This window comes from Trematosphaeria pertusa (genome assembly GCF_010094035.1).
Source record: "Trematosphaeria pertusa strain CBS 122368 unplaced genomic scaffold BU26scaffold_1, whole genome shotgun sequence".
Lineage (NCBI taxonomy): Eukaryota > Fungi > Ascomycota > Dothideomycetes > Pleosporales > Trematosphaeriaceae > Trematosphaeria > Trematosphaeria pertusa.
The window spans coordinates 4,117,288-4,144,778 of NW_022987212.1; the positions used below are offsets into that span (position 1 = coordinate 4,117,288).

Below are 27,491 nucleotides of genomic sequence, written 5' to 3' on the forward strand. Positions count from 1 at the left end.
AAGCGTGGTTCGGACGCGATCGATGATGACATTCGCGACTTCTGTTCGGTATCGGCTAGTCTACGTTTGGTTAGATTCGATCTGCGTTAGCGTGTCGCGCGTGTCGACAGCCCCGCGTGCTGGCACGTTTCATAGACATCAATCTTGAGCTCTATCTTTTCACGAAGACATTCAACCTTCTTTATGACATGATTCCATTTAAAGAATGAGAGGTCAGGCTAGCAGTAGCTCGTATCAGGATCACAACTCAAACAAACCCGTCATCGACGACGAGGCATTGGTTTCACTAAACAGAGTTCGATATTCCACGCAGTAAAGTGTACCGCCTAGTATTTCTTTATATTTCAACCTTCACATCCATCTCGTTTCCTCGCTTTTGACTGAATGCCGTGGATTATATCTTCAGCATCGCGGAAAAGTCGCGGATCATCTCTTCAGCTGCATTTTCTACCTCATCGTTATCAGAGTTTGCGGTAGCAGTTTCAACATCCGTGGCCATATTGGACTCAGCTCCTCGTTGTATCTTGATGACAGATTCCAACACAGCGACCACCTGCCTCAACTGGGGTCCACCTTGACCAAGCCAATCCTCGATTCGAGACCGGCAATCGGCGGCTACACAAACGGCCACCCCTTCATTCCAGGGTTTAATATCGTGAAAGCCAGCCACAATACGCTTCGCACAATACGAGCGAGCGAGCTTTAGGCTTTGGTGCGCGTGGAGAGTAGCATTCCAAGCCGCAGCAGCCATAGTTTCAATGTCTGGATATGCGCCCAACGATTCTCCCCGCCACGCCATGCCACTGCAATCGGTATCTTGAAGATGTGGAACTTTACCCGTGAGCACTCTTTGGGAGCGGGCAATACGCCGCGTCGCCTCACCCCAGCGCAAATATGCCTCCTCGGCGCGAGGTTCGCAGATTTCAATGATGCGGAGCTGACGGTAATCCAGTCCTTGCTGCTCATGGCACGTAAGCAAGAAGTTGGTACGATGGTGGTTGCAGGAAGAGTTAATTTCCTGGATAGGAAAGCCCACTGCACAAGAGATGGGCACTGGGTCGTCATCGACGTGAGAGAATTGGGCTACAGGGCAGGGGTGACCGATGAGCACACGCTTCTTGTGGCTGCAGGCGTAGTGGGTAACGAATAGGTTGCACATCCTAAGGGAGGCAGTCTGCGTTGCTATGGATCTCAGGGGCGGGGAATTTAAAAATTTATATTTCTGCAGAATGCGCTGAGTGTCGAGGCTTCAGAGTCAAGGTATGTGCACAATGTCTCATATTGGAGGCAGTTAGCTCACTGTTAAGATGCCGTGGGTTGAAACATTCACGTAGCGTTTCCGGACCCATATGGGAAGAGAATAGAGGAGTCGTCTTACACAATGTTGGCACTTTTCAGGCTTTTTTTTTTTTTTTACTATCTCATGCACTGACATTGGTGGTTTTGAGGAACCATTCGCAAGTTATCGTGTCGGCAACTGGGAGCCTGGCGTACTTCGAGAGCTGGAGCAAGCGCCGTCATGATCCTACAGCGGGGTAGCCTGCGCTTCAGTCTCGCGAACAGGGTGGACAATCCGACTAGTCAACGCAATATACAAGAGGCTCCTCTCGCCCTCGTCCTCTAGCTGTGGCGGGTTCCATCCAATAGCCTCCAGGCAGCACGTCGCCGCCACATCCTCGATCATCTTCGCCTCCTCATTCGCAAGCCCGTGCATCCGCTCCCAAACCTGCTCCAGAACAGCGAATTCAGGCTGAATATCTATCGGGTCACCATTATCGTCGTAGGATATCCACTCGTCCCAGAGCTCCAAGTCGAGCTTGGAAACGGGGATGTTATCGACACGACTGCCGATCTTCTCCAGCAGCGTCTTGAAGGTCATGTTGGTGGCTGCCGTGATCTGCTTCGAGACGTGGGTGACGATCGCCCGCCAATATGCCAGCCTCTCGGGAAGAATCTCCGTAAGGAGCGTGACCTGGCGTTGCTTCATCTCCTCGACATCATATCCAGTCCGCGCCACTCGCTCCCAATCATATACCGGCCGAATCTCCGACTCTAGAACACGGTGCACATTAGCAACCCGGTCGGACAGCCTAGCAAGCTCCCTCTCGATAGCGCCAATCCGCTGACGAAGCGGCGCCAGAGCCTGGTTCTCGTAGCACGTGTACCCGTTCGCCCCGCGGCCGCAGCTTCCTTCGGCCTTGACACCTTGGATGACCTCGAGCCCGTTTACGCAGTAGCTAGGCGCGCGTGAGCGAGGAGTGGGGCCGAGACGTTTGGCGGTGGCGCAGGCTTGTAGGAGTGTCTTGCGGACGTGGCCGCAGGAGTACTTGACTTCTTGAAGCTGGCACATGGTGGCGGTTGGTTTATATAGAACCGGGTTTTTGTTGTTGAAACAAGAGATGGTTGAAGGGGGTGGAAAGACGTGACGTGAGTGCATGCGACACGTTGTATGCGGAGGAGATGGTGGAATGCGCCCGAAATTGTGAGAAGAGGTTGAAAATCGACGAGCAACGTCATTTCGGTAGAAACTGTCATTCACCACAAGACGCATGTGTTTATATTTCACATTTTGCAACACACCGCCCAGGCCCTTTACTCACCGCTCTCTAGTGAGAGCAAAAACCCATTTGTACCGGCACTTATACTCCGAGACGCAAAACTTCTCATCGCAACACAATCCAACCTCAGATTACCGCAAGCCCAACGAAGCCAGATGTGCAACCTCAAAGAGCTCAGCTTTTCCTGCGGGCACAAACAATACAGCATCGTCACCGCCTGTCCCACCGCGTTCCGCTTCAAAGCCACGCCCGTGGATCTCCCTCCGGACTTCTGCCGCGCCGTTGTCTCGATCGAAGAATGCGTCTCACTACCCAAAGCATGCAAGGAAGGCTGTCGACGAGCGAAAGCCCTCGAGGCGCTGAATCGGAGGTACAAGGAGGCCAATGACAAGATTGAGAAGGTTTCTGAGCGGGTGGATGCGGTTCAGAAGTGCCTTTCCGATGGACAAGCACCGAAATATGCATTTCCCGGCTTGGAAGAGAAAGGATGGGACACGCAGCTCTTGAAAAAGCTTTGCGCGGTGGCACTAACCCAGGTCCGTCGCCTCCTCTCGGAATATTCGACTGTCAAGAAATCGGTTCTTACAGATCTCGACGCCGCCTTCACAGCAGCAAAATTGACTATCGGTGAGTACGAAATCGAAATTTCCCCAGGCAATGTGACGCGTATGGTGGCCTTCGATGGTGGGGCGCTTGAGCAGGTTGGCGCAGAGCTGTGGGAGGGGCTATATGATTTGGTGCTGGAAATTGAGAGGATGGCTTCGGAGGCTTGCTTGGAGGAATTGGGATGGGAGATGCCGAAGGAGGATGAGGAGCAGTGCGAGGTGTTGAGGGATTTTGGGAGTTGGAAGGTGGGCGTCTTGTCGGGGTCGCGGATGGATGATGCGTTCGTCGGGGGTGGGGTGGATGAGCTTGAGACGGCGGAGGACATCGGCCATTGGAGCTGTGGGAGGAGGATGACGATGACGATGACGAACGGAGCTGAAGCATGCGGAGACTAGTCGAACTGATGAAAGGTACCGAACCTACGCCAACTCCGCCTGAGATCGAAGCTACAACAAGTTGGTATGGTAGAAAAGAGGCGCCAGGTTGGAGGGACGCATTGGAGGTGAGAATAATCCAATTCCCTTATCAAACTACAAGTAACCCAGATGCATCAAAAGCGTACCGCATTATGTAAGAAAAGCTTTCATTAACCGGGCTGGGGCATCCCCTAAGTTCCAGCTCCTCTGGGCGGATGTTGAGCGTAATACGGATCTACCCCCATAATATTGGCCGCTTGCGGCTTCGGCTGGATGCCGACACTCAATGGCGATCTTACATTCGGCATCTCCTGCGCCGGTGGAGACCTCACATTAGGCAGCTCCTGTGCCAGGCCGACTGGTGAACGGGATGGCTGATCATGATACCCGACAGGAGATGATTGCAAAGAGTGGTTGTAGCTCTGATCGCTTAGACTGCGATGATGCGCGTGGACTACGCCGCTCTTATCGGGGATGCCAGGAGAGCGAGGGTACTCAGGCGTTGCGGGACCATATTGTGACCACGCTGGGTCTGACGGGGGTTTCGGCGAGCCTTGAGGCGTATGTGAGTACGCAGTAACGCTTGGCGAGAGATAGGAGTCATGTTGAGTCGACACCGGAGGGCCGGCCATGTTGGAGATAGGTTGTGAAGGGAGCTCTGATGGAGGACGCCTGTCATTGTCATTGGCCCTCCGACGGCGGCGAACACACAAGCAGATGACGGCCACCGCGACAACCAACAGTAAGCCTCCCACGACTCCTCCCACGGCGCCAGCAATGATAGTCTTCTTATTCGAGCCCCCAGCCCCGGCTGCGGCGGAGGATGTAGCAGCGGTCGGGGTGGGGATGTGTCGCGTCGGCGTCCTGGTTGTCGGCGTATAAGGCCGTTCGAACTCTGCCTGCAAGTCTCTGTGCGCCCAGCCGCCGGTTGGAGCGAGCACAGTTGCCCCGCCTGACGCTCCGCCCCCTATCGACTGGGCGATCTCTGTCGGAACATTGTACATCGTAACGTTAGGGTCGAATTTGGCCCATTTCGCTCCTTCAGAGTTCGCCTTGCCGAGATCCAGACCATGTTGGCCGTAGATAGAGGGAACGTCGCAGTTATCGGTGTGATTCGGAAAGGATCCTCCCATGATGATCATTTGTGAGTTTTCGATAACGTCGCACGTGAGTGAGTGATGAGGATAAGGGTCACCGAAACCGTCTGCCTCTGTCGGATAGAACTGATTTCCCGTTTAGCTTCTTCCACAGGCATTTGCTCGTTCGGACCCGGGGTAGCGACTCACCTTGATCCACGTGAAAGACGGGAGACTCAAAATCCAAACGTCTCCATAACCAACACCATCTCCTACCGACGCGCCGCCGTAGAGATAGCTGATAACAATGTCAGTGGGGAGTTTCCTTGGTACGACGGGCTTACAAACATATTGTAAGATGAGCGATCATCGGCCCACGCAGCCCCAGCGCAGAATCTTCGCCGGTCCCCGGGAATTTCTGTGCCGCTTGCAGTCTGCTTGTACCAATTGTCGTTGGCGATGTCGAAAAGAAAGATGTCCTGTGAGAGGCTTGAGCAACGATACTTGACCAGCTTGCATGAAACCTACAGTCATTGGAAGCTGGACCTATTAGCTCATCTGAAAGCGGGTTTGAGAACTGAAAACTCACTGCTGCTGTCGTGTCATTTCCATAAGGAAATTGGATCCCTCCGAAGTACACTAGAAAACCGCCATCTCCAACGGGTAGGTATATCATCACTCCTTCTGCTCGTGGAATGTCGTCCGGGCCGCTTTGGTTCCTGAATGTATTCGCAACCATATCATAGACAAGCATGTTCTTTAAAGCTGTACGTGGTTGGTACCCGGGAACAGACGCATTCGTCAGCCAGCCGCCATAGTAATAACCCCTCCCGTAATCTTGCACGGCGACTCCGCCACCTTCCATCATTAGCAGTCACCCGTCCGTGACTGGAGGAAAACATACCCCAAGCAGCCCGCCGTATATCCGTTGTACTCGCATTGGACATGTTCCAGCTATCGTAAACGATATCATAGTACCATAGCCTGAAGTCTTCAGGCTTGTCATTGCCATAATCGCCGCCGTATAGATAGACAATCTTATTGGAAGCGTCCGGCCATAGCACCCCGCCGTGGACAGAAGGGACGGATTCGTTCTTCGCTAGGAGGTAGTTCTGGGGAAAGCCTTCATTGTCTACGTCGAGGTCGCCATATCTCAGCCATGTACCTGGAAGCGATGCGTTAGCGTGAATGAAACATGACCTGGCCTTTGACAGACTCACTAGTATAGTTGATGGACTCGGCTGAGAGAGGCGACCAGTTGACGAGACCTCCATCGATGTACAGCCTGCGATCGACAATTGAAGTTTGGTGGCCGTGAATGCGACAGAACTCCTTGAGCGGGTCTCTTTGCGCGATGGATAGTGACACTGACGAGACGAGGAGGAATGTAATGAGACTAAACATTATGCTTGCTGAATATGGGAAGACAGGATGCCATGAAGGCTGGCTGAGACTACTTGAGAGGGCATGAAGGTTAATAAAGCTCCGTCATCAGACGCCCGGCCAAGTCTCCAGGTGTTACTCAGGCCGCCCAACAGCGGCTTGTATTTCGCCTTGGCTCCAATCACCGATGCCTCTATCGCGAGTCTCGCCAGCAGGTGAGGCGATGTCGACCCAGCCTTGTGTGTTTGGCGTCGCCTTCTATAAGCCACCATGCAAGCCGTTAGCGAGGGCTGAATGAGATAATCACGATGACAGAACCTGGATTCTTAGACGAGTAAGTAGCACGAAATAATATAGACGGAATAGTCAGAGATGACAAGGGAACAAGATTTGAATGAATAACTTGGCGGGGAGTGAACGCAGAAAAGCCCCCAAGCATTATCTGGGGAGAGGAAAGCGGTGATAGTAGGCTGTGAGGTTAGCTCTTCAGCCGTGCGGCAAAGTCCTTGGCTTCCGGCGGGGGCTAGAAGAGCAAAACATGTGGGATGATCCAAAGCACGATTCCCATTCAGGTTTCAAAGGTGGCTGAATGCGTTGGCGATGTCTATGTGCGCGTATCGTGAGGTGATTTGTTGTCTAGACTTTGCAGCGGGCACGAAATTTGGAGAGACAAAACGCGCTATGCCCATCAGGACTAGCGGATAACGAGCGGAAGTCCCCGCCGAAGACGTCTGCTCAGCCCAAGCATCACGAACTACAATCGTCACCGTCAATATCCCGCTGGATGGCATTGGACAGGGCACCAACGTTGACTGTATAGCAGAAGAGCGCCCTTGCTCCTACGGATTAACCCTCTTTAGTGGCGGAGAGCGCAACAAGCCTGCACCGTGGATACCACGACGGCTCATCCTCGAGCGGGTCAGCATCATCCTGCCGGCTATGACCTCTCCTCACGAGACCGAAGTATGCTTCCTGTCCACCCCCTTTCCGTCTAGCAACTAATTATTGCTGGTCAGCATATCCAACAATGAGTAGCATTACAAACGCTAGGATCCATAATCCAACAACAAACCAAGCCAAAACAGTTGCGACGGTTCCGACACTCCCGCGGACGATAGAGACCGCTGAAGCTTCAAGAACTGTCGTAGCAATTGCAGATGCTGTGTGCTGCCATAGCGCGGAGGTAAACTTGAATAGCGTCCCAAGCGCACAGAACACAAAATATGACATGGTAACACTGCGATTCGGGAATTATTTCTCCTCAATTATTTCTCTCTTACTTTCCATCTTCTCGTGGCCATCCAGGAAAGGTTCCCAGAAGATTGAAAGATACGATAGCGCACCGGACCTCTCCAGCTTCGGGTCCCGACGTCTAGACACAAGGTGAATTATAAGCCACGTGACTCTCCTGCCCCGCACCAGCCTTGGCACAACCCCACCACCACCTGAGCACCAAACCAATCTCAACTACGTCATCCGATCACGTTCCTCCTGCCTGCCCGCGCGGCCATCCTATATAACTATGTCAGACTCCGTCTCCAAACCCTCAATCACTTCCCTCATACACGACTACTACGCCCAAAAGCCCAATTTCACACAGCACATCGGCAAACCCTCCACCGACGCCGACGCGCCTTCCGAAGACCTTGAAGCCCTGCACCTCCGCAGCAATCCAAAAGACTTCCCCAGCCCCGAAGAGATTCGACGGGCGTTTCTACGCAAAGGCGGATATCTGAGGAAGAAACCAGCAAATATGCCTGTCCATCCGGCTGAGGAGCATGCCTCTGGCAGTAGGTGCCCGCCCCGTCGTGACTTTTCCGCTGCGTTACTTGGACAGTAGTTCCTCCGCATCGACATCGTGCAGTTGACGGCTGGCTAACGAAGGCACTTCGACAGACATCACCGACCAGGTAGCCAAGGACTCAAAAGACTCTACCGCATCTTCACACCCGCTCCACCAGGAGGACACTGGAGCTTCGTCGGGCGGCTCCATCGGCGCCATGGCACATAAAGCGAACCCGGTACGTGCGGCTCTGGCTTTATACATGGAATAGAGGAGGCGGAAGGCTAATGGGCGATAGGGACCCGTCATGCCGGAGAACATGCCGGAGAAGGCGAGCAAAGAGGAGTTGAAGAAGCGTGCTGAGGAGCTGAATAAATAGGTTCATCGTAGGGGAGGGGTGGGGGATGCAGGAGGAAGGCTGTGAGGAGCACTCTTTTCATGAGACGGCATGTATGGGCAGGCTATGGGTGGCTATCTGGTAATGATACGGGAAAAGGACTCTATAAGTATGTAACAGTATGGGGAATGAACACATGTGGATACCATGTCCATTGTCTAGGATCGCTCTTCACGTTCCAACAGTCGCAGAATATTCATTTGAAGGCAATCCAGAATATCGTAATCTTGGCATTCAGACTACATATGCTTGCTCATCAAGCGCTGCAAACGCGAGGAGCGTCTCGTAGTACAACGAGACCATTCTCTCGGCTCATCCATCCATTCTACGCCGGGCCAGAAATATCCGTACGTCAACAGATCCTCTCATACCCTTACATCGGCCGAGTAAAATCACCGCCGACGTCTCTCTCTGCATCCGCCTCTCAAGGCTCCCTCTGCACCTTAGCCACCTCCCTCCAACAGATCTCAACCACCCACTCCTTCTCCGCCTTCGCACCCATCTTCCGCTTCACCTCCGGAATCACCTGCTCCCACCATATCTTCTTCTGCGGCACCGGCGTCCCAATCAGCACCGTCGGCGTGCAATCCTCCCTCGTCCTGCCCAGTCCTCGCCACCAGAACTCTAAGCTCGTCCATGGCGACCCACTCTCATCCAGCATCTTAACGATGCCGTGCTTGTGCTTCTTAATGAGAGACTGGAGGGAGTGTGGTGGTAGGTCGCTGGCCTTGTGGCTGGGGTCGCGAAAGACGTCGGTGCTCACGATGGGCAGCGTGTAGAGGCCGCGGAAGATGCGGTGGTCGATGAGTTCGATGGCGAGGGTCAGGTCCTTTTCTTGAATGTAGCTCCGAAGACCCTGGATTGCATCTGCCCACTTGAAGCTCTCTTTTGAGTCGGACAGGACGCAAAGCGTGAGCGTAGACCTATTGATAGCCTTGCCGTCGTTGAAGCGGTGCGCGATTTCGAGCTGCTGGACTGTAACGTTGTGAGCTGCGAGGATCTTGCGGAACTCGACGCGGTGTGGGTGGGACGGGGCGTAAATTTTAGGAACATTTCCATGAGACGTGCGGACTGGGAGGACGGGCAGGAGTGGCCAGCCTTGACGGTACGACAGGCGGTCGTCGATTTCCGTGATAAAGTAGTCGCTGTCGCCGTCAGCGGGCAGTTGGTCGTGAGCGACGCCGACTAAGCTGTTGCTTGCGCGAGAGCTGGTCTGGGTGAGACTGACGCCTTGAACGTTTTGAGGGAGCACTGCGGCCCCGTTCTTTGCACCTTCATACCCATGTTAGTGTATCCTGTCCCAAACGGCGAGACGAAAAAGGCGCGCTTACTGATCCCTCTAACATCTCCATTGGCACTCATCTTACGCACTTGCTGCGCGGCCTCCGCGGCCCACTCTCCCTCCTGCACACGTATTTCCCTCGCATCCGCCGCCGTGTTCCCATCATCAAGAACCAGCACCACGTTGCCGTCGTGATTGCTCGGTTCAGCCATGCTTGAAAGGATCGCTCGGTTCGTAGGCAGGATGAGAGGTCGGCGGGCGTTGTGCAAGTTAAAGTAGAGAGAAACAAAAGTTAAGGGAGCAAACGGGCAAGCGCTTTATGTAAGCAAACAGTGAATGATGCACCACGGACAAGGTCATATTAGACGCAAGTGAAAAGGCCGGAACGCTCAGGTCCTTGGCGAAAGGAAACGCCCACTGCCAGTTACGTACTCCTGCACGCCTCATGAGCACGATTGATGGAAATACACTGGCCCAGAATGTTGGATAAACTAGAATCCAATCCGAGCCCGCGAGCTCAATACCCAAAACTCTCCGTGTGGAGATATATGCCCTGTGCTCCGGTGCCCTTGTGCACCGCGCGCTCATCGCTTAGTGAGCAGACATCTTGCTTCACGTCTGCTACTAGACCCTGCGGCCCGCACACTACGACCGCCGATTCGCCCAAGGCTTGCTCCAGCGACTTCCGGATGATGTCTTTCGGGATCGGCCGGCCAGAGAAGACCGATATAGAGGGATGGATGAGGGTCTTTGGCTGGGTACTAGATGGTGTTGATGATATGCCAGAGATAGGTCGGGTTGACGGGTTTGACGCTCTATTGGGCTTGCTGCAGCAACACGGAGAGATGGCATCGGGTGACGTCTCGTCAACAGTATTCTTACAACAGCAAGTTCCATCTGGACCGCATGCTCCTGCGATTGTGCTCGGCGACGGAGAGCCCGATCCCACCTCTGTAACTTCTTCTCGTGTCTCTTCCACCTTGGTCTTCTCTTCTAGGGATTGAGGCCGGCTGCGAAGTTCGATCGCCCCGTGCTGCATTTCCTGGGGTTTCTTCGGCTCGGTGTCGAGGTTTGGAGCTGTGATGCTTGAAAGGAGTGTCTTATGTTCGTCAGTGAACGCCTCGTCGCAGGTAACGTAAACAGTAAGCTCGAGCTTGACATCTTTCAGCTTCTCTTGCAGAGTCTCGAAGTCCGAAAAAACGGAGGAGAGTTGCTCAGAGAACCAACCCAGCTGCCCCCGGCTCTTGACAACCCATGCGAAACGCACGTGACGGGTGACCGCGCCAATGTGCGGTCTGAAGAGCGAAGACGTGTTTCGTCCTGGATTCCTGTTTTCCTTCCAGCCTTGCAGAATGTCCCGAAGCAACGGAACGGTAAAAGTAGCGCCGGTGCTACCCGCGAGTAAAACAACGCTATCGAACTGGCGCAGAGGTCTCAAACATCCATACGGGCCTTCGATTGCCACTGCTTTAGTGCATGCTCTCCCTGGTGTTGTGGGGAGGCCGTGTGTTTTCTTGGCGTGTTTGAAGAAGCGTCTGGTCCCACCTGTTTCAGCCTTGACCAAGAATTCCATCTTCCCGTCTTCTGGGATCGAAGCAATGGTAAATGGGTGGCTCTGCAGAGGAACGATCGAATGGCACGACAGGAACACGTGTTGTCCGGGTGTCCAACTGATCGGGGGATTCTGGATTACGACTCGGGTCGTATTATGTGGCAAAGGCGTAAATTTGGCTTTGCATGTCCAGAAGCCGGACATCTGGCCATCCTTACTCTGTTTGGGATGAAAGAAGGAGACATTGGCGTACAGCATTCTCAAAACTCGTACGACGCGATCAAACCAAAAGAGTCCGACAGGTATCCAAACATAGACATGAACCTCGGCTGGGGTGTGGATATAAACGAAACCGGTCAGGGCCGCGAAAGAGACCAGATGTTGCAGAACGAAGAATTCGTAGCACCAGCCTCGGATCGGCGTCATGGAGCTGAAGACGATCCAGACGAGTATCGCCCATGCAGCCAGGCCCTTCCAGGCGAGTGTGTTTACCTTCAGCTGGGTTCCAATGTAGTTGTAAGGTGCCCAATCCGCAAAGAAGTACCCCATGTGTATTGTTACGGTAAACAGCAGGCATCTGGCGCACCATCGGTGGAGCCAGTTGAGACGTTCGTGGCTGATGCCGGTAAGAAGTCCGATGATGTTGTTCTTTCCGGCGAGCAAGAAGATGAGGGGAAACTGGGCGATGGCAACGAATCCGACGCGGTATCCGATGTCTTCTCTTGACCACCTGTCGCTCAGGTCAAAGCCATAGAAACATAATACGATTATGGTAACTAGGTTGGCCAATATCAAGCTCGTGCGGCCGACAGTAGGCACTCGAAAGATTCTGTCTTTGATGGGTATCCGTGGGGAATAATTGGATGCTTCTCGCATAATTGCAAACACCGTCGCATTCCATATAAAGAACCACGACGTTGGTTTTGCCGGCTTTGGCGATCCTGCTCTTGCAGCAGACATCCTGAAGATGTTAGCAGGTATTCCCAAACACGAACGATTCTGCATACCTCTGCCTGTACAAGACATGGTTGTAAATGTTCACGAGGGTCGCGACTCCGATTGCAGTTCCAACTACTGCCCAGTAAAATTTCGGGAATTCAATGAGCGCGGGCATTCCGCCCATGCTCATGGAGCCCATCGCCATATCCATGGTGTCGGAGGTGCGCTCTCGCCGAGGGTTTGGTTGGTGAGTGTGCCGGTGGCTAGCTGCCCGTGGTGCAATGGTGTGTTATGGCGACGTCTGAGATGGCGGCCATGTAGCAACGTACTGCATCAACGGGACTGGCCGATGCACTGTGCTTTTCTGCGCAGATTGTTCGGCACGAGGTGCAGTGACGTTGCCGTCCGATCCATGGAGAGACGGACGTGGAGGGCGCTGGTGTAAGAGGAATGCGCTCACCACCGGTGCCATCGAAGTTGCATCCTTGGCCGCGCACATGCCGGTAGCCACAGGCCTGGTAATCTGCGTACAGTATCTCGATTCTCGGGGCGCGTTCGTCGAGCGCCAGAGCGGCTTTGTGGGGAGGTTGAGCATGTTTTCGGGAGCGGCGTTGTTAGTGCGGCCAGGGTCGCACCTGCCAATCGAAACGTGCTCACCTGCACCTTCCTAGGCTTCATTCGGGCTTTTGCCTCCCCACTCCTTACCACGACACCGCGATGCCTGACAAAAGAATCCTTTCTTGCAGGCCGGCCCCGGCTGCGGCCAGGTCATCTCATCGCTTTGCTGACGCTCTGCCGCAAGGGTGAGTGCCTGGAAAGCCCATTTACACTCCCCTACATTCCGTGCTTCACCTTGTTCTTGGTCCTTTCTTGACTGTCGCGAAATCCTCCGCAATAGCGCTCGGTTGCCCGCAAACCTGCGCACCTCTTAAGACGGCTCGCCAATGCGTTAATGCTAAGACGCCGTCTGATTTGTACCAAGGCGCCAAGTCGTGCTCGTCCCAAAAGCTCATATACAGCGCGCCCGTCATCTTCGGACGGCAGTCTGGTACTCACGCCTAACCCCGGAATAACTACCCTTGGATACCTCCAGCCCACCTAATCCACCCCGAACGCCTGTCATCTTCATCGTCGACAATGGTTGCCCACGAAGGTCACGACGTGACCATGGACATGGAGGGCATGGATATGAGCAGCATGGACTCCACGTCCATGACGATGCACATGGCTTTCTTCACGGCGACCAACACACCCCTCTACTCCACGTCTTGGACACCATCGAGCGCTGGCGCCTACGCTGGAACCTGCATCTTCCTCATCATTCTCGCCATCATACTCCGGTCGCTCTTTACCGCCAAATCCTACCTCGAGGCCAGGGCCATCAAATCAGCCCTCAAGCGGAGATACGTCGTCGTGGCCGACCAGCAGACGCCCCATGAGAAGGCTTTCAATGATTCTGGTTCAGCAACTGGTATTCTTACTGCGAACGGAGTGCAAGAGAACGTGCGGGTGGTCGAAGCACCTGTCCATGTCATAGCGCCGTGGAGATTCAGCGTCGACCTTCCCCGAGCGGCTATCATGACGGCTGTTGCTGGTGTGGGATACCTTCTGTAAGCCACCAACCGTCCCACGTCCGATGAAATGGGCTAATCCTCGTGTAGCATGCTGGCAGTCATGACCTACAACGTCGGCTATTTCCTTTCTATCCTGGCGGGCACCTTTGTCGGAGAATTGGCATTCGGCCGCTTCAATCAAGTGCAATCAGCGATCCACTAATTCAGGAGATATCGGATGAAGGGCATTATGGTGACTTTATAGCTCAAGACCTTAGCGTATTTTTTTGGGAGTCTTTCAAAGGCCGGTAATGGATCGATTAGAGTAGCTGCAGGGTTCAGCCTCTCATCCGGCTGCATATGTAATACCAAGAAAGATCTGTCTGCCACAGCCGTTAGGCAAAGCTTGACTGTTCAAAGTCCCAAGAGCATCCTCCCAATTCCCATACATGATCTTGAGATTGGTAGATGCACAGTCTGATGCCCGAGGGAACTCACTCTTGTGGGTCTGACGTGAAAGCGCTAGCGTAAAAACAACCTTGTTCATACCCTGCAGATCAACGCCACCATGCACCACGGCGCTGGAATATGTGCTCAATATTGCTCTCAGGTCTGGCCGCTTGCATATTGAGACCAACCTTGCTGCTCTGGCGTTGGCGGTTCGTCTCAGATCCGAGATAGCCCCAGGACTGCCAATTGGAATACGTTTCCCTGGAGGAATTCAGAGCCCTACTGGCTATGGAGCCGGCAAGGATGCGACTTTGACCTCGGGCGTGCTTTGACTAGACTACCACGTCTGCTGTTGGTGTACCTGCCCGCAACTGCCTAGATGCTGATACAAGCTCAAAATGGCTTGACGCGAGCGCCACGCGGGGTGCTTGACGGAATGTACGGCACGCGAGGAGCTCCTGCTGGTCAATAAGTTAGGTACTGTGCCCAGCTGTCGTGCTTTCTTGAGCTCAGTCACCCCCAATTCCTACACTTGGAATCTTTAGAGCTTCTCCACTAGAACAGTCCTCCTACCAGCATCAACTCCTTCATACATTCCCCAAGATGCTCTCCAAGGCACTCTCGCTCTTTGCTCTCCTCCCCCTCGCGACAGCCCACTTCGTCCTCAACTGGCCCACAGGGCGCGGCTTCGATGATGCAAATGCTCCCAACTTCCCCTGCGGTGGCTTCGACTCGGTCAAGACCCCGCGGACGGAGTTCCCTATGAGCGGCGGACCGATCCAATTGGAAATGCACCACACGCAGACCAATGTCGCTGTCTACATGGCGCTCGGAGACAACCCCGGCAGCTTCAGCATCGTCTTGCGCAATCAGTTCGCTGAGCAAGGCCCGAACAACTTCTGCATTGGAATGGTCAGCATTCCAGAGGGCATGAACATCACGGCTGGCACGAATGCTACGATCCAGGTCGTCTCGAACGGTGACCCAGATGGCGGTCTTTACCAGGTAAGCTGAGATGCACATTTAATTGTTGGGGATAGGATCGCTGACGATGGCCCAGTGTGCCGATGTCACTCTGACCGATACCGCCCTCTCTCAGTCTGACTATGACAGCCACTGCCAGAACAGCACCGGCGTCGAGGTTACGCAGACAGACATCTCAGGCAACCCCAACGGAACCTCTAGTACTACTGGAAGCGCGACCCCGAGCGGCACTGGAGCAGCTGCAACCGGGTCTTCGACTCCGGGCGCTGCCGCTCATGCGACGGCTGTGTCTTGGATGCTGGGTGCTGCTGGTGCGGCGGGTCTCGCTCTGCTGTAAAATGGTTCTGGAAAAGCCAATGGCCTGTATATGTATTTCGACGAATTGATACCAGTTTGTTTTGTTCGAAGTGCCTCACACTGCTCAGCGAGCTTAGCTTAGCTTGAGGTCATCCTTAATCAATGTGATTGGTCAATTTGAGTGGCTGAATGCAATTGCCCTTTCTGGAGGGAACTATCGTATGAAAGGCACAAACGAATACAGGAGGTGCACCGAGAGGACCAAGTTAAGCTTGTACGCAATTGAAGCCTTCGTGGAGTGCATTCAGCGTTTCCGTCCGCTGGCGCTGGGATTTCGCAAGCGAGGCACACACCACGGAGCCTTGGCGCACTTTCTCCGACCAGACGCACTTCGACTCCATCACCAACACTACGTCTGAGCGCTCACCCACCGGCCTCAATTTAGGTGCGTACATAGCTCCATCTTCTTCTGAGTCTCCCAAAAGTGCCAAAGCGCCTTCCATTAATTTCTAACCCAGCCCCCGACCGCAGCTCCTCTAGCCTCACACCTCTCTCCACCGCAAATATGGATCAAGCAAAGCTGGCGCGCATGCAAGCGTCGGTACGCATTGGTAAGCTCTCTCGCCTGTGCATGTGCCCTCTGCCTCCTGTCGAGTGGCTCACATTGCTCGTTTGCTGGTATAGTTAAGCTAACGTGCAATAACAGGGTAAGCAGACCTATTCTCCACTACCGCTTTAGATGCGCATTCCCCCACCCGGAAGAACATTCGTACGCTGCACAGGTTCGAGCTACCGCTAGCACGATACCGAGCACTCTATATAATGGTTGAAGGATATGGCTAACGGCGTGATTTAGAGGCAAAGGCACGCCCCGCAGAAAAGTCAAGAAGGTCCACAAGAGCGCCGGTACCGACGACAAGAAGCTGCAGACGGCCCTCAAGAAGCTCAATGTACAGCCCATCCAGGCCATTGAGGAGGTGAACATGTTCAAGAGCGACGGGAACGTTATTCACTTCTCGGCACCTAAGGGTACGTTGGCTTCCCGCGGCATAGTGGCATTCAACGCCCTTGCGTTACACAAGCAACTCGATTCTCGAGTCAATGGCGTAGTCACGAATACTATGCATCGGCTTCCCGCATACTGACTTTCGACTGCAGTTCACGCCTCCGTACCCGCCAATACCTTCGCTATCTACGGCAACGGTGAGGACAAGGAGCTGACCGAGCTCGTTCCCGGCATCCTCAACCAACTCGGCCCCGACTCGCTGGCGTCGCTGCGCAAGCTCGCCGAGAATTTCCAGAGCATGCAGAAGGAGAAGGGTGATGAGGACAAGAAGGACGATGACGATGACGACGATATCCCGGATCTCGTCGCGGGCGAGAATTTCGAGTCGAAAGCCGAGGTTGAGTAAGTTCCTCATCACCGAGGAGGCTATATCTGTAGCGCCATAGCGGGATAGCTTTATGGGTGGCCTACAACGTGCATTTCGATACGGAGAACTGCGGACGCTACATACTCCCGTTCAATCTCTTTCAGTTGGCGGTCGCGGCGGATCTCATGTGGCATGCGGACCGGGCTGGCGTTTATCTTGAAAAGATATGGAAATGGAAAAGTCCCAGCACATAATCATCCATCTCGAATGTGGTCTCGAATCGTGATGCTGGGAGACAACAGTCAAGGGGACTAGGCATAGTTCCTTGCCCAAGCTGACATCGCAACATCCAGACCAAACCGTATGCGATGCAGCTACACTGTAAGATGGTGACTCATGACAGACTCGTAATCGAATCTGGTGGTGTGCGTGAACCCCGGGGTGCGGATCGTGTCCGCGATAATGCACATCGCGGAACTTCCAGGTCTCGGCCTCGCTAATGCACGAATATAAGCCCACCGAATCGTAATTGGGGATACACAGAAACGGTACCGAATCTAGCTCGATAACATGATGGGTGAGATGATGTTCCATTATGAGTTTGTCATCAAGTCGGATCGGATGTGAACAGCTGCCGAAGGTGGTGTTTCGGGTGCCAGCTAGCCTGTATTGGCTAGTTTTGATGACATTTGGCTATAGCTCCAACAGCTCCGCTCACCTCCGGCCATATTCCTAAGCACAACCACTCCCCTGGTGCCTTGTGTTCGCGGCACAGCAGGGGGCCATGTAGTTTTTATATATAAGACGAGGCAGGAGCACCTTTCTCTTCCGATACTTGGAGGTTCTTCGCTTCCCGATTTTGTTTCGATATTCAAACGCTGCCGCCAACGTTCGGATCCCCACCAAAACCCCTGACGCGCTTGACACACTATTGGGAGGCGCGTTGCTGGGTCGGACTCTATTTGATGCGCGTCTCGCCTTGCGATTATTTTCTGACGTGTTTCTTCTTCTCTTCCTCCCCTCTTTTCTTTGATACCCTGACATTCTCTTTATCGTCGCCATGAGCACCGAAACAATCCTCGTCCTGGGCGGCTCCTTCGCTGGCCTCAACGCCGCTCACTATGCGCTCAAACACACGATCCCTCAGCTCCCCAAGAAAGATGGGACGACATATACAGTTACAATGGTCAATCCGTCGAAGGACTTCTTCTGGAGGATTGCCGGACCCCGCGCTTGCGTGTCGAAGAAGCTGATGCCGCCAAGCAAATTATTTTATCCAATCGAGCCGGCATTTGCGTATGCGAAGGACAATTTTACGTTCATCCAGGGTACGGCGACACATGTGGACCCGGCTGGACAGACGGTGTCGGTTACTACGGTTTCCGGCGAGCAGAAGCAAATCCCGTATCTGGCGCTTATCATTGCTACGGGTATTTCAACGCCATCGCCGCTCTTCACGCAGACGACGAATGCTGCCGACCTCGAAGCTACGTACGATGCATTCCAGAAACAGCTTCCGAATGCGAAGACGGTAGTCATCGGCGGCGGTGGTCCAGTCGGAGTCGAGACAGCGGGAGAGATTGCGGAGTTCCTGAACGGCAAGCCTGGCTGGCTGGCTGCAGCGCCGAAGAACCCCAAAGCACAGGTCACGCTCGTGACTGCCGATAAGAAAATGCTTCCGCTCCTCCGCGAATCAATCTCCAAGCAGGCAGAAAAGTTCCTGAAGCGACTTGGCTGCGACGTTGTCTACAACACGAAGGTTGTATCCACCACTACAACCGGCGAAGGCGAGGGCGCGAAGACGGCAGTCCAGCTTTCGGACGGCAAGACCATGGAAGCGGACATTTACATCGACGCGACCGGCGTCCGCCCCAACTCCTCCTTCCTTCCCAAAGAATGGCTCGACAACCGCAACCGCGTCGACTGCAACCCGAAGACACTGCGCGTGGAGCACGAATCCGCAGGCCCACGTGTCTATGTTATGGGCGACGTTGGCTCCTACACACGCGGCGGCGTCGTAGACATGTACGATGCGATTCCCGTCGCGATGACAAATCTCAAAACCGACCTCATCGCGCACATCTCCGGCAAGGAGCCTGGGCCGGATCGGCACTACACGCCGAACTTGAAGGAGCAGCAGATCTGTCCGATTGGCACGCAGAAGGGCGTTGGCGCTTTCGCTGGCAGGCCGGTGCCGAGTATCATGGTATGGGCGATCAAGGGGAGAGATTATTTGATTGGCCAGTTGGCGGAGGCCCAGGTTAGGGGCGATCCGGTCAAGAAGGAGACGAAGTGGAAGCCGCAGCCTATTGTTGCGAGTGGGAAGGCCGGCTTGAGCAGTGGGCAGACGGCATAGGGCATTTAGGACGTCGAGTAGGGGGATCGGATTACTTCATAAAATACCCTTCGAAGGATCATTGCGATGGTGTTCGTGTTGACACTCAGTATAAGTATAGCTAATCGTAATCTACGTTCTTCACTGCGAGCCACAATTTCCTTGAAACTCTTAAATTAGTGTACACGTTAGATATTCTCATGCTAGAAAGGGAGAGATGTCTTAAAATTCATCGTCGATGTCAAACATTCCAGGATCGTCACTGCCCCACCAAAATAAGCTTAAAGCCTAACGCTTCGGCTCCAAAAGCTCCCCAAAATTCCGAACAACATCCCACCTCGCCCTCCACTGAACAAACAAAGCCTCCGCCTCCTATTACTCCGCAATGGCGACGACAACCCAGTCGCAACCCAAACCCGCTCTCTCGTTCCCCAGATCAATCTTCGCCGCTGTCTCCCCGCACCCATTCCTGCAAGCGCACCTCACAGCGTCCACACCAGCCAAAGCACCCCTCCGCGCAAACGGCCGCACAGCGCAGGAATTCCGTGTTCCAGGCGTGAACACGGGCAGCTTGACGCACTGCAATGGGTCCGCGGTCGTGCGATTAGGCAACACAAGTGTAGTCTGCGGCGTCCGCGCCGAGATATTGAAAGCGGAGGATGCGCAGGGCGGGGGCTCGGACTACACACCCACCGCCGAAGGTGACGACGATCCAGAAAGAGACACCGTGGAGATCGGGAACCTGAGACTCCTAGTCCCAAACGTCGAACTAAGCACAGGAAGCACGCCCCAGCACATCCCCGGCTCGGCGCCCTCCACCTCCGCCCAAACGCTCATAACGCGCATCCGCTCGCTCCTCCTCTCCACGCACTTACTCCGCCTCGCCGATCTCCTTATCCAATACGCTCCTCCCGCCATTGACCCCGATGATCCCGACGCAGAGCCCGAGAAGCAGGTTAAAGCGTACTGGGTCCTCTACATCGACATATTCTTCATCTCGATAGATGGGAATGCGTTTGACGCTGCGTGGCTTAGCGCACTCGCCGCGCTGAAGGATGTACGGATTCCGCACGCGTTCTGGGATGAAGAGCTAGAGACGATACTGTGCTCGGATAATCCTGCGGATGCGCGGAGTCTGACGCTGCGCGGCCTGCCGATTCCGGCTACGTTTGCGGTGTTTGAGGGGAGGAGGGACTGGGATGAAGAAGGAGAGGGGGAGGAAATAAATTGGGTTCTGAGTGATCCGGACGCGTTCGAGGAGAGTGTGTGCCGGGAGAGTGTTTGCGTGGTTGTTGATTGTTCGGCGGGTCGTGGATCGAAGGGGAAGAAGGGGCCGAAAGACGCGGTGTTGAGGAGGATAGAGAAGAGTGGCGGAGGGGTTGTGGACAGGGAGGTCATGAAGGCGTTGGTGAAGAGGGCTATTGAGCGGTGGGGCGTCGTGGAGAAGGTGCTCAACGGGAACGCGTGAGCTTTGAACACGTTGGGAGGCCAGACACCTCGGGCTGCTGGATGATCAGGAGCTCTGCAAGAGCAGTTGATCTAGAAATCGGAGCCCTAATCGAATCATAATTGCGAGTCGCCTAGCGTTCGCAGACCGGGTGCCGCATAGAGTAGGTAAGCCATGCTCCACTATAGCGTGCTTATACCCGCTCACATTGCATAGCCATGAACAAGCCACCATTGAAGGCGATAGTCACATTTAACAATGACGTAAAAATACATGTACTGAACCGATCCTCCGATCCTTATCCAACAACGCCGTCTTGAGGAAAAGACTTCCTATGCCAAATATCGCCAAAAGATGCTAATGCATGGTTGCTGAAAATGTGATGATGAGAAAGAAAGAAGATGGGATGACAAAGGGAAGAGATCAATAGACAGGACGTGCCATGCCAGGTCAGACCAGGCACCTTTCGCACCTCGACGCCGCCGACGCCGTGCTCCCGCGCCCGCTCTTCTTCGCGGCCTTCCAGGTCCTCGCCCCCTTTTTTTTTTCTCGTTATCATATCCACCCAACCGGTTATCTTCATCCCGCATGGTATCCAAGCATCGCTTCCTACATGTCATATCCAACATGCGGTATCATCATCCCTCATCCTTCATTCCAATATTCCACTTATTTCACCATCCTCTTCGATCGCACAATGAATGGACTCGGCATCTCAGGCTCCGTCTCAGGATCCCAAATCGCCACCTCGCCCACGGTGACCGCGCTCCGAGCCTTCACGGGACTCCTGAACCCGGTTCGCATGCCTTTCTTCCCCTCGTCCTCGCTCATCGCTTGCACAGGAATGCCCCTTGCCTGCTGCAACTCGACGAGTGTCCGACCCTGGATGCCGTTGTTACGCATGGCCTGGATGCGGATCTGCTCGTTGCCCTTTTTTGACTTTAGGCCGACGGGCTCTGCAGTTTTCGTCTTGCGGACAGGGCTGGTATTCTCCAGGGCTCTCGATTTCGGACGGCTGGGTGAAGTGGCGACGATGGGAACTGCGGAGGCTGGTCGCGGTTTTGAAGGGCTGGGTGCGAGTGATGGTGCGCTTGCGAGGCGCTGGTTGGGCTTCAGGGGGCGGGTTGCGGTGGCGAGAACCTTGAAAGGGTCAGAGCTGCCGGTGCGCCCGCCTGATGCGCTGCGAGCGCGAGTGGGCGAGGGGAGAACAGGAAGGTCGTCGTCGTCTAGGTCACCATTCCAGTCTTCGTCTGTAGGTGATGGAGGCACTTCGCCCTCCCACTTTTTCGCTCCTTCTTTGGCGGCGGCGAAGATGTTCTGGCGAGGCTGGTTGCGGCGCGGTGAGAGAGAGAGACTTGCGAGAGACGCTGGTGCTGGTGAGGGATCGGCCATTTGGATGTCCATTGGGGAGGGTGGGGCATGTGAGGCGGGAGCGGCCATAGTCTGTGCTCTCGCGAGAGGGGCGCGGGTTCGCTTTTTCGGTACGGGCTTGGTAGTGATGGTGACCTCTTCTGTGGAGTCGTCTAGGGAGAGGGAAGAGATATCTGTTCCGCTGGCGAAGTCGGAGTTCGTGCCCAGGGTGCTCGTCGAGGCGTTGATGATGGTGGTGTCGCCGTCAGCCGGGAACAGCAGACCCGGCTCTGCAGGCATGACTGGAGTGCTTGAGCGAGGGGCGAGCTTGGGTGAGGTGCTAGGGCGAGCAGGATACTTCTTGAGTGCCTTCTGGACATGATCATTGACGGCCTGCTGGAACTGGTTCTGCAGTCTGTCGAACTCGGCCTGCGTTCGACGATCGACTTCCATCTTCACTCGTCGCTCAATCTCCAACTGCGCTTTGACTTCCCACTCGCGACGCAGCTGGTCGTCGATCTCTCTGCGCATTTGAGCGGACTTGTCATCAAGTTCCTTCTCTTTGCGCATCAGAGCGTCTCTCTTGTCTTTTAGCTCCTGGCCCAGCTTGACGACCTCCTGCTCCTTGCGCATGAGCTTGACGACGGGCAGATTCAGTAGGGCTGCAGTGTCCGGGCGGTTGCCGGGGAAGACCTGCAGACAGCTGGCGATGACCTTGTTAAGGTCTGGCGAATAGCAGGACGGGATGGCGGGGTATCGTCCGAGTTTGATTTTCTGGATGAGCTCGAAGTGTGTCTTCGCGTTGAACGGCGGCGCCTTCGCGCACATCTCGTATATTATGCAGCCCAGCGCCCAGATATCAGAGTGTGGACCATACTGCTCCGCCTTGCAGATCTCGGGCGACATGTAGAAGGGAGTACCGACGTAGGTGGATGCGAAGTCGTGCGACTGGAGGATCTTGGAGAGGCCAAAGTCGCCCAGCTTGACACTGTTGTCGTGATCAAGGAAGACTGCATGGTTAGCTGTACATAGGTCAGGGCGTATGGACAATACTGACTGTTCTCAGGCTTCAGATCGCGGTGCAGGATCATTGGCCTGCCATTGCGCGATGGCTTCGCATTCGCGCCCAAGCCCATCACGTTGCGGCCAGCAGCGGGCGGGTCTTCTCCATAGTGACACCGGTATAGCGCGCTGGCTATCTGGGTGAAGATACTCCAGACAAACTCCTCCTCGCACAGCTGGTTCTTGCTCTTGAGATTCTGGATGACGCGCCCGAGGTCGCCGTTCCCGCAGTATTCCATATACAAGTGTAAATCCTGAGAGGCCTTGAGGTGCTCGCGCTCGAAGTATCGGACGATGTTGGGGTGGTGCAGCTCTTTCAATATGGAGAGCTCGGCCTGTAACTGCTCGCGCTCTTTCTGCGACATCTTCGAGTAGCTGATCTCTTTCCGGCAGAGGACCTGTGCGTGGTGTAAGCCAGCGTGAATCCGACTGAGAAGATGCGCACTCACATAGCCATCCGTCTTGCGCTTGACCTTGCGGATGATGCCGAACGAGCCATGTCCTATACTTGCATCAGTATACAATTTGGACGAAATGAATGCTGCGCGCGTACCGATCTTCTCAAGGACTTCGTATTTCTCGTCCTCGGGCATGATGATAGATGGATGCAAATATCATGCAGCGAAAGTATTCTGGTGCTGTGATGCTGTGATGTTAGTGGTGCGGGAGATGTAAGTCTGGGAGTGGTCGGCCAAGCAGGGCCTGCGTTCGTTTGCGTGTTTACGAGGCCCGTCGCTCCCCAGCAACCGCGGGTTGCTGCGCAGGCATCCCTGCACGGGCACCAGCGCTAGCACTAGATAGCACTAGCGCACCCCCGGATCTAATCTAATCTTATCGCCGAGGTCCGCCACCCGACTGCGCTTCCGAAGTTGTCCTTCGAGTCTGCGCTGCATATTTCCTCCATTCCAACGTTACCATTTTTTGCGGTTGTCGCCACCATGGATGTGAAGCGGAAGCACGAGATTGAGGCTGCTCTGGCGACCGAGGCGCAGGCCGTCTCGTCCGGGAGGCTGAAGGAGGACAACCCGCTCGACACCAGCGAGCGGTTCCACGTCTTCTGCGAAGCATGTCGGCGGGGCGATTTGAAGGTGTGCCAGGAAATGATTCAGGCAGGCGTGAATATCAATGCAAGAGACAGGCACGACTACACGCCTCTAATCCTGGTAAGCAGCCTCCTGCTAGACTCGATCCCACCCTTGGCCACATCTCAAACACTAACCGCTCTCTTCCAAGGCTAGTCTCTGCGGACATTACGAAGTTATCCAGCTCCTACTTGAGAACGGCGCGCTGTGCGAGCGAGACACCTTCCAAGGCGAGCGATGCCTCTATAACGCGCTGAACGATCGAATCCGCAATCTCCTACTTTCATACGATTACGCAAAGTCGACGAACCCTCTACAGCCGCTCGCCGCGCACATTACCTCCCTCCTTACGCGACCGACACCGACGACAGCGGATATCACGATTACAACATATGATCAGAGTTTTCAGTTGCACAAGTTCCTGCTGGCCGCGCGGTCGCCGTATTTTGCAAAGAAGCTAGCTGCGGCGCCGGCTACAACATCATGGAAATTGCCACCCAACATCCCTGCAGATTCGCTAGGAGTTGCGCTGCAATATCTGTATCTTTCGGAGGTGTCACTGCGGAAAGTGACCTTTGGTATGAGTGACGAGGAAGAGCTGGTCGTGCTCAATGGCATTGACAAGATCGGGCGGCAATTGGAAATGGAGAGGCTTTTCGAGGATATAACTGAGGTCTCCGATCGAAGATTGCTGCGGCAAAAGCGAGCGGAAGAGCTAGATCGCGGGCGCGATCAGCTGGAAGCATGGTTTCAACAAAATGTGCTCAAGCATAAGATGGTGGTCAATATAGAGAAGGCGGATAACATCCACTGGGATCGAGATAATTCCATCTTCGCGGACGTTCTTCTAAGAGCAGATGATGATGACGAAGAGGCAGCATACGACTCAGACGCGACCGATATATCGGCTGGACCTTCAGAGTCATCCACACCGCCCGTACGACATACCCTCGGGCCTTTGAACGGCATACCTGTTGGGCCTATACAATCCCGCTCGCCTTCCGAAAACCCAAAAACTCGGAAGTCGACTATATACCCAGCACACCGTGCGCTGCTTCTAAGGTCTGAATATTTCCTTACCATGTTCAGCTCGCAGTTCCGGGAAGCACAACACACGCCATATTTGCAGACCATAAAATTGGATTGTTCGCCAGCAGTTCTAGAAACCATCTTGACCTTCCTATATACCGAGCGATCCGATTTTGGTCTAGACATTGCGATTGATGTCTTGTTTGCGGCAGACCAGCTCTTTATCGAGAAGCTGAAGCAGCGCGCTGCACTGATCATTTCCACGCTGGGCAATGGCTCGTCGTCAACCGTGGAGTCGGAAAATCCCCGTGGCGAAACAGACGCGGAAGAAGCAGTTGATATATATGAAGTCATAAGAGCCGGATGGGATACGCGGGTACAAAGATTAGAAGAGTTCGGTGCCCGATACATCGCCTATCGCCTGGAGCACTTTATTGACGAGCCAGAGTTTGCGCAGCTGGTCCGGGAATCCTCTAGGAGGGTCAAAGCGCGCCAGGAGACAGATACCGTTGAGCTGGTTGACGACATCCGATATTACCTCTCCGACAGGTTCCGCCTCCGCTTCGAAGACAGTGGGCTTGATGAGATGATGGACGAGACGCAAATGAACGGCGAGGCGCTTGCAGATGCTGTGAACGATCTTGATCTATCCGATAAGGAGCTAGTAGAGCAGGAGGTCTTTGCGCCGGACATTGAGGGCCAATTCGCCGCTGGCGCCATCCGGACCCTAGACGGCGAAATAGCAGGCGACGAATTTGCTCAGGACGCAATCAACTACCAGATCTTGCTAGGAAAGATTGATAGACTGCTGGAGGACCTCAACCTAGATGCATAGTGGTAGACTTTGTTTAGTGTATACATGCATTGGGTAGGTATGTCTTGAAGAAGAGGCGTATTCGGCATCTAGAGGTCATGATAGCGGGCGGTAAAAGCGATATTGACAGACTGCAACCATGCTTACGTTGTCTTAATGTCTCTTTCACTCTCACATCCACACTCACATTCACTCTCATCCCTTTCACTATTACTATCACTGTCACTCTCGCTTTCACTCACTTCACTTTCACTGCCGATGCTCCGTACACAAGGAATGTTGATGTCGGAGCTACCCCGCGCGGGGTGACATCATGCAGAGAGCTGCCCCACCTGCCAGGGGCGACAGCTAAAGACGGCCACTTTGACAAATTAATCTCAGCCGATAATGCGCTCTCTCTCTCCCATCTTGCGCTGCTCAACTTCACGGCCTCTACTCCCGACTATCACGCGGACCTCAATTCTACCCAGAGCCCCTTATCGATCGCCAATCGTAGTGCAACAGCTCGCCAAGATGTCCACTGAATCTACGCAGAGCAAGGCCTGTAAGTGGGGTTATTTGCGATTGAGCAAAGTGGACTGATCAATTGCAGGCTGCGACACGCCCGCCGTCGTCACCAAAGGCTACCAGCCCAAGGGCGACTACATTACCGTCGATGGCTTGAAGACGTATGCCACCGGCCCCAAGGACGCCAAAAAGGGCATCCTCGTGGTCTACGATATCTTCGGCTTCTTCCCGCAGACTCTCCAAGGTGCCGATATCCTGGCATACACGGATAAGGACAGCCAGTACCAGGTCTTCATACCGGACTTCTTCGAGGGCGAACCGGCGGACATTTCCTGGTACCCGCCAGACAACGAGGAGAAGGGCAAGAAGCTCGGTGAGTTCTTCAAGGCCAAGGCTGCGCCGCCGAAGACGCTGCCGAGGATTCCTAAGATCGTCGAGGAGCTGAAGAAGAGCAAGGGCGTCGAGACGTGGGGCATGGTCGGATACTGCTGGGGCGGAAAGATCGTCAACTTGTCGTCTATGGAGGGCACGCCCTTCAAGGCCGCCGCATCGTGCCACCCCGCCATGGTCGCTGGAGATGACGCGCCTGGTGTCACGATCCCGTTCGCCATGCTCCCGTCCAAGGATGAGAGCAAAGAGGACGTCGAGAAGTGGCAGCAAGGTATCAAGGTTCCTCACCTTGTGGAGTGGTTCCCGGACCAGGTTCATGGCTGGATGGCGGCGAGGGGCGACTTGGAGGACGAGAAGGTTAAGAAGGAGTACGAGCGCGGCTACAAGATAGTGCTCGACTTCTTCCACAAGCACATGTGAGCGCTCCACGCTTGCTGAGGCATGAGGAGGGATTGAAATCAGCATGGAGTACTGAGTTCTTTAGGGATTCAGGATCGAAACTCTAGATGGCAATGGAAGGATACCGTAGGTCCATCAGAATCATAATACTTACCTGGTTCTTTGATTCTGGCCTCACTTGTGCCTCGCAACGTTGAAGTCTAAGAATACTTTCGCCTGGTCTGGCTTCAGATAGCGAACCCCGACTAAGAAACACGTTCGGTGCATGGCGGGCACACGGTTGTCATGATCCAATTCTGTTCTGATATCAAGGCTGTTAGGAAAGCACTAGCTCTTTGCGTTTCCGTTGTCACGCGAGGCAGACATGGGAACAGGATGCGGAAGTTCTCCTGCTGATCATGTTGAGTCAGCTGAAGAAACCTCAGGC

General features: G+C 54.4%; 15 protein-coding genes across 15 annotated transcripts; 8 read left to right on the forward strand and 7 right to left on the reverse strand.

The window, feature by feature from the left end:
• Positions 1-394: 394 nt before the first annotated feature.
• On the reverse strand, positions 395-1,159 carry BU26DRAFT_499649 (uncharacterized protein; the record flags this gene model as incomplete). The annotated part of the gene is made up of 1 exon (XM_033826424.1): positions 395-1,159. The coding sequence occupies one exon, from the start codon at positions 1,157-1,159 to the stop codon at positions 395-397; it is 765 nt and encodes a 254-aa protein (XP_033692096.1).
• Positions 1,160-1,525: 366 nt separating this feature from the next.
• BU26DRAFT_499650 (uncharacterized protein) lies at positions 1,526-2,350 on the reverse strand (the record flags this gene model as incomplete). Its single annotated transcript, XM_033826425.1, has 1 exon — positions 1,526-2,350. The coding sequence occupies one exon, from the start codon at positions 2,348-2,350 to the stop codon at positions 1,526-1,528; it is 825 nt and encodes a 274-aa protein (XP_033692097.1).
• A 240-nt stretch (positions 2,351-2,590) lies between these two features.
• BU26DRAFT_575558 (uncharacterized protein) lies at positions 2,591-3,754 on the forward strand (the record flags this gene model as incomplete). The annotated part of the gene is made up of 1 exon (XM_033834354.1): positions 2,591-3,754. A coding segment is annotated over one exon (969 nt), but the record flags the coding sequence as incomplete, so codon positions are not given.
• BU26DRAFT_546245 (uncharacterized protein) lies at positions 3,684-6,468 on the reverse strand. The gene is made up of 7 exons (XM_033831826.1): positions 5,877-6,468; positions 5,561-5,821; positions 5,246-5,514; positions 5,185-5,196; positions 5,005-5,135; positions 4,867-4,954; positions 3,684-4,803 (listed from the first exon to the last, which is right to left on the reverse strand). Exons 1-7 carry the CDS (start codon positions 6,058-6,060, stop codon positions 3,772-3,774), a joined length of 1,977 nt encoding a protein of 658 aa, XP_033692099.1. The 5' UTR covers positions 6,061-6,468; the 3' UTR covers positions 3,684-3,771.
• Positions 6,469-6,789: 321 nt separating this feature from the next.
• On the reverse strand, positions 6,790-7,468 carry BU26DRAFT_513806 (uncharacterized protein). Its single transcript, XM_033827698.1, has 2 exons — positions 7,056-7,468; positions 6,790-7,002 (listed from the first exon to the last, which is right to left on the reverse strand). Exons 1-2 carry the CDS (start codon positions 7,267-7,269, stop codon positions 6,977-6,979), a joined length of 240 nt encoding a protein of 79 aa, XP_033692100.1. The 5' UTR covers positions 7,270-7,468; the 3' UTR covers positions 6,790-6,976.
• A 93-nt stretch (positions 7,469-7,561) lies between these two features.
• BU26DRAFT_599663 (uncharacterized protein) lies at positions 7,562-8,457 on the forward strand (the record flags this gene model as incomplete). Its single annotated transcript, XM_033835118.1, has 3 exons — positions 7,562-7,829; positions 7,936-8,060; positions 8,121-8,457. The coding sequence occupies 3 exons, from the start codon at positions 7,562-7,564 to the stop codon at positions 8,199-8,201; spliced, it is 474 nt and encodes a 157-aa protein (XP_033692101.1). The 3' UTR covers positions 8,202-8,457.
• BU26DRAFT_36005 (uncharacterized protein) lies at positions 8,270-9,865 on the reverse strand. Its single transcript, XM_033822512.1, has 2 exons — positions 9,551-9,865; positions 8,270-9,491 (listed from the first exon to the last, which is right to left on the reverse strand). Exons 1-2 carry the CDS (start codon positions 9,711-9,713, stop codon positions 8,644-8,646), a joined length of 1,011 nt encoding a protein of 336 aa, XP_033692102.1. The 5' UTR covers positions 9,714-9,865; the 3' UTR covers positions 8,270-8,643.
• Positions 9,866-12,325, reverse strand: BU26DRAFT_36004 (uncharacterized protein). The gene is made up of 2 exons (XM_033822511.1): positions 12,061-12,325; positions 9,866-12,014 (listed from the first exon to the last, which is right to left on the reverse strand). Exons 1-2 carry the CDS (start codon positions 12,201-12,203, stop codon positions 10,019-10,021), a joined length of 2,139 nt encoding a protein of 712 aa, XP_033692103.1. The 5' UTR covers positions 12,204-12,325; the 3' UTR covers positions 9,866-10,018.
• Positions 12,326-12,699: 374 nt separating this feature from the next.
• On the forward strand, positions 12,700-13,850 carry BU26DRAFT_446348 (Ctr copper transporter-like protein). Its single transcript, XM_033824620.1, has 2 exons — positions 12,700-13,602; positions 13,654-13,850. Exons 1-2 carry the CDS (start codon positions 13,130-13,132, stop codon positions 13,766-13,768), a joined length of 588 nt encoding a protein of 195 aa, XP_033692104.1. The 5' UTR covers positions 12,700-13,129; the 3' UTR covers positions 13,769-13,850.
• Positions 13,851-14,365: 515 nt separating this feature from the next.
• Positions 14,366-16,988, forward strand: BU26DRAFT_536978 (NAC-domain-containing protein). The gene is made up of 4 exons (XM_033831384.1): positions 14,366-15,000; positions 15,056-15,228; positions 16,133-16,305; positions 16,435-16,988. The coding sequence occupies exons 1-4, from the start codon at positions 14,599-14,601 to the stop codon at positions 16,686-16,688; spliced, it is 1,002 nt and encodes a 333-aa protein (XP_033692105.1). The 5' UTR covers positions 14,366-14,598; the 3' UTR covers positions 16,689-16,988.
• Positions 16,989-17,543: 555 nt separating this feature from the next.
• BU26DRAFT_513812 (FAD/NAD(P)-binding domain-containing protein) lies at positions 17,544-19,050 on the forward strand. Its single transcript, XM_033827699.1, has one exon. The coding sequence runs from the start codon at positions 17,710-17,712 to the stop codon at positions 19,003-19,005; it is 1,296 nt and encodes a 431-aa protein (XP_033692106.1). The 5' UTR covers positions 17,544-17,709; the 3' UTR covers positions 19,006-19,050.
• Positions 19,051-19,239: 189 nt separating this feature from the next.
• BU26DRAFT_36224 (ribosomal protein S5 domain 2-like protein) lies at positions 19,240-20,851 on the forward strand. The gene is made up of 3 exons (XM_033822513.1): positions 19,240-20,351; positions 20,432-20,598; positions 20,648-20,851. Exons 1-2 carry the CDS (start codon positions 19,370-19,372, stop codon positions 20,551-20,553), a joined length of 1,104 nt encoding a protein of 367 aa, XP_033692107.1. The 5' UTR covers positions 19,240-19,369; the 3' UTR covers positions 20,554-20,598; positions 20,648-20,851.
• A 249-nt stretch (positions 20,852-21,100) lies between these two features.
• BU26DRAFT_546253 (calcium/calmodulin-dependent protein kinase type 2 beta chain) lies at positions 21,101-23,210 on the reverse strand (the record flags this gene model as incomplete). The annotated part of the gene is made up of 2 exons (XM_033831827.1): positions 21,101-22,803; positions 22,839-23,210. Coding segments are annotated over 2 exons (2,075 nt in total), but the record flags the coding sequence as incomplete, so codon positions are not given.
• A 508-nt stretch (positions 23,211-23,718) lies between these two features.
• BU26DRAFT_473820 (uncharacterized protein) lies at positions 23,719-25,961 on the forward strand. Its single transcript, XM_033825480.1, has 2 exons — positions 23,719-24,006; positions 24,077-25,961. The coding sequence occupies exons 1-2, from the start codon at positions 23,782-23,784 to the stop codon at positions 25,787-25,789; spliced, it is 1,938 nt and encodes a 645-aa protein (XP_033692109.1). The 5' UTR covers positions 23,719-23,781; the 3' UTR covers positions 25,790-25,961.
• Positions 25,962-26,176: 215 nt separating this feature from the next.
• Positions 26,177-27,477, forward strand: BU26DRAFT_446370 (alpha/beta-hydrolase). The gene is made up of 2 exons (XM_033824621.1): positions 26,177-26,312; positions 26,361-27,477. Exons 1-2 carry the CDS (start codon positions 26,282-26,284, stop codon positions 27,083-27,085), a joined length of 756 nt encoding a protein of 251 aa, XP_033692110.1. The 5' UTR covers positions 26,177-26,281; the 3' UTR covers positions 27,086-27,477.
• The last annotated feature ends 14 nt before the right edge of the window (positions 27,478-27,491 follow it).

What these genes read in the sequence shown, in the direction of transcription:
- BU26DRAFT_546245 (XM_033831826.1), bottom strand. Translation starts at nt 6,060, where the DNA reads ATGTTTAGTCTCATTACATTCCTCCTCGTCTCGTCAGTGTCACTATCC. An exon ending in GATCGCTCATCTTACAATAT is followed by an intron (nt 4,955 to 5,004) that starts GTTTGTAAGCCC and finishes CATTGTTATCAG; the next exon opens with CTATCTCTACGGCGGCGCGT. An exon ending in CGTCTTTCACGTGGATCAAG is followed by an intron (nt 4,804 to 4,866) that starts GTGAGTCGCTAC and finishes ACGGGAAATCAG; the next exon opens with TTCTATCCGACAGAGGCAGA.
- BU26DRAFT_513806 (XM_033827698.1), bottom strand. Translation starts at nt 7,269, where the DNA reads ATGTCATATTTTGTGTTCTGTGCGCTTGGGACGCTATTCAAGTTTACC. An exon ending in GCTACTCATTGTTGGATATG is followed by an intron (nt 7,003 to 7,055) that starts CTGACCAGCAAT and finishes CAGGAAGCATAC; the next exon opens with TTCGGTCTCGTGAGGAGAGG.
- BU26DRAFT_36005 (XM_033822512.1), bottom strand. Translation starts at nt 9,713, where the DNA reads ATGGCTGAACCGAGCAATCACGACGGCAACGTGGTGCTGGTTCTTGAT. An exon ending in TGGAGATGTTAGAGGGATCA is followed by an intron (nt 9,492 to 9,550) that starts GTAAGCGCGCCT and finishes ATGGGTATGAAG; the next exon opens with GTGCAAAGAACGGGGCCGCA.
- BU26DRAFT_36004 (XM_033822511.1), bottom strand. Translation starts at nt 12,203, where the DNA reads ATGGATATGGCGATGGGCTCCATGAGCATGGGCGGAATGCCCGCGCTC. An exon ending in CATGTCTTGTACAGGCAGAG is followed by an intron (nt 12,015 to 12,060) that starts GTATGCAGAATC and finishes TAACATCTTCAG; the next exon opens with GATGTCTGCTGCAAGAGCAG.
- BU26DRAFT_446348 (XM_033824620.1), top strand. Translation starts at nt 13,130, where the DNA reads ATGGTTGCCCACGAAGGTCACGACGTGACCATGGACATGGAGGGCATG. An exon ending in GCTGGTGTGGGATACCTTCT is followed by an intron (nt 13,603 to 13,653) that starts GTAAGCCACCAA and finishes ATCCTCGTGTAG; the next exon opens with CATGCTGGCAGTCATGACCT.
- BU26DRAFT_536978 (XM_033831384.1), top strand. Translation starts at nt 14,599, where the DNA reads ATGCTCTCCAAGGCACTCTCGCTCTTTGCTCTCCTCCCCCTCGCGACA. An exon ending in CAGATGGCGGTCTTTACCAG is followed by an intron (nt 15,001 to 15,055) that starts GTAAGCTGAGAT and finishes ACGATGGCCCAG; the next exon opens with TGTGCCGATGTCACTCTGAC. An exon ending in TCACTTCTCGGCACCTAAGG is followed by an intron (nt 16,306 to 16,434) that starts GTACGTTGGCTT and finishes TTTCGACTGCAG; the next exon opens with TTCACGCCTCCGTACCCGCC.
- BU26DRAFT_513812 (XM_033827699.1), top strand. Translation starts at nt 17,710, where the DNA reads ATGAGCACCGAAACAATCCTCGTCCTGGGCGGCTCCTTCGCTGGCCTC.
- BU26DRAFT_36224 (XM_033822513.1), top strand. Translation starts at nt 19,370, where the DNA reads ATGGCGACGACAACCCAGTCGCAACCCAAACCCGCTCTCTCGTTCCCC. An exon ending in GTTGAGGAGGATAGAGAAGA is followed by an intron (nt 20,352 to 20,431) that starts GTGGCGGAGGGG and finishes GTCGTGGAGAAG; the next exon opens with GTGCTCAACGGGAACGCGTG.
- BU26DRAFT_473820 (XM_033825480.1), top strand. Translation starts at nt 23,782, where the DNA reads ATGGATGTGAAGCGGAAGCACGAGATTGAGGCTGCTCTGGCGACCGAG. An exon ending in ACTACACGCCTCTAATCCTG is followed by an intron (nt 24,007 to 24,076) that starts GTAAGCAGCCTC and finishes CTCTCTTCCAAG; the next exon opens with GCTAGTCTCTGCGGACATTA.
- BU26DRAFT_446370 (XM_033824621.1), top strand. Translation starts at nt 26,282, where the DNA reads ATGTCCACTGAATCTACGCAGAGCAAGGCCT. An exon ending in ATCTACGCAGAGCAAGGCCT is followed by an intron (nt 26,313 to 26,360) that starts GTAAGTGGGGTT and finishes GATCAATTGCAG; the next exon opens with GCTGCGACACGCCCGCCGTC.